General features: G+C 37.7%; 1 protein-coding gene across 2 annotated transcripts; it reads left to right on the top strand.

Annotated features, from left to right (window-relative positions):
- Positions 1-827: 827 nt before the first annotated feature.
- LOC111786460 lies at positions 828-4751 on the top strand (the record flags this gene model as incomplete). 2 transcript variants are annotated; one of them, XM_023666711.1, is given in 8 exon segments in its annotated part: positions 828-1031; positions 1138-1650; positions 1782-1991; positions 2360-2548; positions 2681-2853; positions 3298-3450; positions 3578-3659; positions 3736-4751. In XM_023666711.1, coding segments are annotated over 8 exon segments (1914 nt in total), but the record flags the coding sequence as incomplete, so codon positions are not given.
- Positions 4752-5612: the final 861 nt, after the last annotated feature.

The raw sequence follows: 5612 nt of genomic DNA, 5'->3' as shown, positions 1-5612 counted from the left end.
CCCTGGTTTGATTGTTTTTCTAATTATATTCTTTATTCTGTTTGGGCAGCATTTGGGTGAATACTGAATAGATGAAGTGTTTAATGGATTTACATATAATTCCCAAAATGTAGCTTTTGGTTTTCTTCAGTATGGTCATACTCCAACTAAACAATGTTAAGCTATTCTAAGATTGTCAAATTATCCTCTCTGTTCTTGTCTAATAATTTTCCAATTACTTTTAGGCATCTTCCTCGGTTTGATTGTTTTGATTCTGCTCATTTAAAGCTCCTAGATGGTGTTCTTTCTAAGTTCTTTCTGTTTTTATTCACTCCCCCGTGGAGTTTGCATTTTTTAGCATAAGTTTCTTTTTATTCCTAAAATGAAAAGTTTAATTTCTTCTTTAAAAAAATCCAATGATCTAATACTATCTACTCCTGCATGAATTTCTATTCGCCACATAGATAATCTTTCCTTCGCTTCTTTAGGAGCTCAATCTCCTTCTCTTGCTTACTTTCAAAATGCTTCTAATACTTACCTGGTTTCTCTATTGTTTTCTTTTATATAAAAATATATTGATTTGGTAGGGATCGTTTATCTTTTGATGTACGATTCTTTTTTCTTTTTTTTCCTCTTCCATCTTAAAATGTTGTGCCAACTTTTGTTATTGGCCTCCTTTTTCGTGATCTGTGTTTATACTCCTTTTATACCTGGTTTTTTCTGCAAAAAGGAAAGAAGAAAAGATAAATCATCGTTCCTAATTTCTGTTTACTCCTCTCATGAAGTCTGTATCACAACAGGAGCACAAAGCAGTTTCTGACAATAGATCTATCTTTAAACCTGTGCAGGAGATTGCTTCACGTCTAGGACTTCCTGATGCTTCTATAACACATTATGGCTTAAATGGAGATGTCAACAATGTGCTGATGATGGCTGACATTGTGCTCTATGGATCTTCACAAGAAATACAGAGTTTTCCGCCTCTACTTATTCGAGCCATGTCATTTGGAATCCCAATCATGGTGCCTGATTTGCCTGCCTTGAGAAATTACGTAAGTTTGTCTGAGATATGCTCCATAATGTAACAGCACGACTCCCACCTCTTTTATCTTTCTCCTTGTGCTGTTTCTTATCTTGTGCATTTTCTCTGGTTCTCAGATTGTTGATGGCGTCCATGGGGTTATCTTCCCAAAACATAATCCTGATGCCTTATTGGACTCTTTCTCACGAATGATATCAGATGGGAAGCTCTCCAGATTTTCACAAGCAATAGCTTCCTCTGGAAAATTACTTGCTAAGAATATACTAGCATCGGAATGTGTTACCAGTTATGCACGGCTCCTAGAGAATGTTCTGAATTTCCCATCAGATGTTAAGCTTCCAGGTTCTGTCTCCCAGCTTCAATTAGGAGCCTGGGAATGGAATTTGTTCAGAGAGGAAGCAGTGCAGACAATTAGCAAAAAGGTAGATACTGAAGAGAGGATTGCAGCAACAAGCAAATCCAGTGTTATTTTTGCTCTTGAAGCACAAATAACTAATTTTGTTAATTTAACAAATTCTTCTGAGACTGAAAACGGGACTCTGGAGCAAGATATTCCAACTCCACATGATTGGGATATTTTGGAGGAAATAGAAAATGCTGAAGAATATGAAACTGTTGAAATGGAGGAGGTATATTGCGGTACCTTCTTGCAATTGGATTACTTTCTCTCACCATTTCTTTCCCCTGGTTCTGAACTTCCCTACTCACGTATCCTTCTAAAATAGGCAGCTAAATACAGAATCATCTTCCTTTTCTGTAGTTTCAAGAAAGAATGGAGAGAGATCTAGGTGCATGGGATGAAATATATCGAAATGCCCGGAAATCTGAAAAACTCAAGTTTGAGGCAAATGAACGAGATGAGGGGGAGCTTGAAAGGACGGGACAACCTGTATCCATTTATGAGATATACAATGGTGCTGGAGCTTGGCCATTCATGCACCATGGTTCTTTGTACCGTGGACTAAGTCTTGTGCGCTCCATTCATCTTTTGTTTTTATCAAGTCATACTTTCCATTTACTTATAGTTTCTGTTTTCTTAGTCAATTGCATAAGAATCACTCATCTGTGTTTTTTTAAAACTACCCCTATCTGTTTTACCTCTAAGCTAGAACTCTGCTGGGAATTCATGCATGTAGATACTTCATTTAGTTTGAAGTTCTACTCATTTGACGCTTTAGCTCTTGAAGATTTTCTTAAAAGTTTCTGAAGTATTATTTGACTAGTTGAAAATTTAGACTTTGCCATTTTTGTTCATCGTTCACATCTTAAGGGCAGTTATGAACTTTTTACCTTGATCTGTTTGAGTTTGTAAAGAATTTATCTTCAATTTTATGGCAGTCCACAAGGGCACTGAGGTTAAAATCTGATGATGTCAATGCTGTTGGACGGCTTCCTCTTCTGAATGACTCTTACTATCCGGATACTCTCTGTGAGATTGGAGGAATGTTTGCTATTGCAAATAAGATTGATAACATTCATAAGAGACCTTGGATTGGGTTTCAATCATGGCGGGCGTCTGGAAGAAAGGTATTTATGTACTGATTGACTGTTTCAAAATTTATAGTTTGCCAGCGTCCCCCTCCCCCCTCCATTTTCAAAAGGTGGGCCCTTTCACCCTACTTGTATACAAGTTGCATTTAGCCCTTCATTTTGAAACAGGTTTCCTTATTCCCAAAAGCTGAAAATGTCTTGGAAGACACTATAAGGGACAACACTAAAGGAGATGTTATATACTTCTGGGCACACTTGCAAGTGAATCGTGGAATCTTGGGGGGCAGTAATGCTCCCACTTTCTGGTCAGTGTGTGATATCTTGAACGGTGGTCTTTGCAGGTAATTTTACATGTCTCATTAAATGGATGTAATCTAAGCAAGTTTGGATGAAAGATCTGTGCTGGGATGGCTTCATTTTATTTATTTTACTTGTAGATATTTACTTCTCTAGTGCTTTCTATTGGTTTTTTCGTCAGGAAATTGCAAACAATGATTTTCATTAACCTTTGTTCCTACATATGAAACGTTTTTAGTTTCTGGATGTCATTTGGAAAAGATGTTAAGATCATCAATGAAATGTTGATGCCTGCTTTGATGGCCGTTGTGCATGTGCATACACTCATAATTGGCTATGTATCTATAATATGCTGACTGCTGAGAATGCGGCGTTAGAGTGTACTTTCATTTATGGGCATTTCTATTGAGTGGACTTGGTTCTAATTAATTATAGTTGAGAAATAGTGAACTTTCGATCGTGGCTCATTTTACTCAAAATGATTGCAGAACCGCCTTTGAGACCACCTTTCGTGAGATGTTTGGATTGTCGTCAAATATGGAAGCGCTTCCCCCTATGCCAGATGATGGTGGTCGCTGGTCTGCCCTCCATAGTTGGGTGATGCCAACCCCTTCCTTTCTGGAGTTCATAATGTTTTCCAGGTGATTAGTAGTAGCAAGTTTCCTGGAGTTCATAACCCACTCATATACAGTAATTGTTCGTATTTGGTCATTGTGTTAATATAAAGGAGGTAATTCCATTAATTGCAATTGGATTTGGGAACTACAGGATGTTCACCCACTACCTTGATGCTGTGAATAGAAATCAAAGTCAACCATATGGATGTTTGGTTGCTTCCTCTGAGCTTGAGGTAAGGATTCGAGTCCAATCCATTTCCTTCCATACTATTCTCTCTCTCAACTCCTGTTAGTTTCTATGATGAGCAGAAAAAACACTGTTACTGTCGGATACTGGAAATCCTGGTCAATGTCTGGGCGTACCACAGTGGACGGAGGATGGTTTATATCGATCCTCACTCGGGTTTCCTCGAAGAGCAGCATCCAGTTGAACAACGCAGGGAATTTATGTGGGCAAAATATTTTAACTCCACGTTATTGAAGAGTATGGATGAAGATTTAGCAGAAGCTGCAGATGACGAAGGTGGTTCAAATCAAATGGGGTTGTGGCCATTAACAGGGGAAGTTCATTGGCAAGGGATATATGAGAGAGAGAGAGAAGAAAGGTATAGAGTGAAGATGGACAAGAAGAGAACCACAAAAGTAAAACTAATGGAGAGGATGAAATTTGGATACAAGCAAAAATCACTTGCAGGATGAGAAGCTGGAATTCTGAACCTTATTTAGCCAGCTAATTCTGAAAGCTTCCGACTGCTGACTTGGCTAGAAGAGATTGAAAGAGAGCTTCCCTACGTCGAAAATGAATCAAACCAGTTTTTCGTTACATACGGTACGTTAAGGAATCTGAGTTCTTTCTCAATTATACTTACTCTACAGAGCATTTCTAGGCAACAAAACTGAAGAAAAGCAAAGCTGAAATTGCAGCTCGGTTATTGGAGGCATATATTACCAGAGAACACCAGGTTATTTTGGGAGAGGTACTCTAAATATTCTTTAAAATTCTTTCTTCTATATTCCACTTACCTCATATATAGCAACAAGACATAAGGGAAATTCCTTTTACTTCTGTACAACCAAAATAGCAATTATTGAGGCAATTTTGGTCATTCATGATAGTTGATGGTTTCCACTTTCAGATATTGTTTTCTTCTCTTTGCTTTTAGTTCTGTCTTTTCTCCTCTGCCAACAACTATGGTATGGAAATCTGCAAACTTTGTTCAGATCTAGAGAATGCCAAAATGTTCCCATATAATACCCTATTGTACTCGAGGACTTGTCTTGTAACACAGACTCTATTATGCTAAAAATAAAATATCGATTAGGCATTTTGCGCTGTGACTGTGTCGATTAAATTTCCATGTTTAGAATGACTATTCAAGTGTGTAAAAGTACTTAATTTTCCAAATGAATACTAAATGTGTGACATCTTAATTCTTTTTTTAACGCATCGTAAATTTGTAAAACTTATAAATTAGCAATTATCGTTCATTTTACCTTTTGTTTTTTACCTTAAAAAATAAATGTGAGATTTCACGTAAGTTGGAGAAGGGAAACTTATCTCTAGCTTTTTAAAACCTCGAGGGAAAGTCCAAAAGAGAGCTAGTGGGCTTAAACTATTAAAAATGATATCATATCCAGGTATCGTTGGGCCCCCAAGGAGGTGGAATGTGAGATCTCACATCAGTTGTGGAAGGGAACAAAGTAGGGCCAAGGGGTGGAATGTGAGATCCCAGAGATCCCAAGTAGGGCCCCAAGGGGTGGAATGTGAGATCCCACATTAGTTGGGGAAGGGAACGAAGTAGGGCTCCCAAGGGAGTAGAATGTGAGATCCCACATCAGTTGGGGAAGGGAGGGAGTGGAATGTGAGATCCCACATCAGTTGGGGAAGGGAACGAAGTAGGGCCCCAAAGGGGGTGGAATGTGAGATCCCACATCAGTTGAGGAAGGAAATATTCCTCATAAGGGTGGAAACCTCTCCCTACCAGACCCCCTTATAAAGATGTGGCTCCATTTTAAGACATTGTTACAAACAAATTTATTTTTTAGAGTAAAAAAAAAAAAAAAAAAAAANAAAAAAAAAAAAAAAAAAAAAAAAAAAAAAAAAAAACGGGTAAATAATTTGGTAGTGGTTTCAAATTTGTTCCAAAAAAGTAGAAGAGGAAATTAGGAACTTATATTCAAATCTT

Source organism: Cucurbita pepo, unplaced genomic scaffold, assembly GCF_002806865.2.
Source record: "Cucurbita pepo subsp. pepo cultivar mu-cu-16 unplaced genomic scaffold, ASM280686v2 Cp4.1_scaffold001702, whole genome shotgun sequence".
NCBI classification, from domain to species: Eukaryota; Viridiplantae; Streptophyta; class Magnoliopsida; order Cucurbitales; family Cucurbitaceae; genus Cucurbita; species Cucurbita pepo.
The sequence above is the reverse complement of the archived record's forward strand: the minus strand, read 5'-3'. Positions and strand labels throughout refer to the sequence as shown.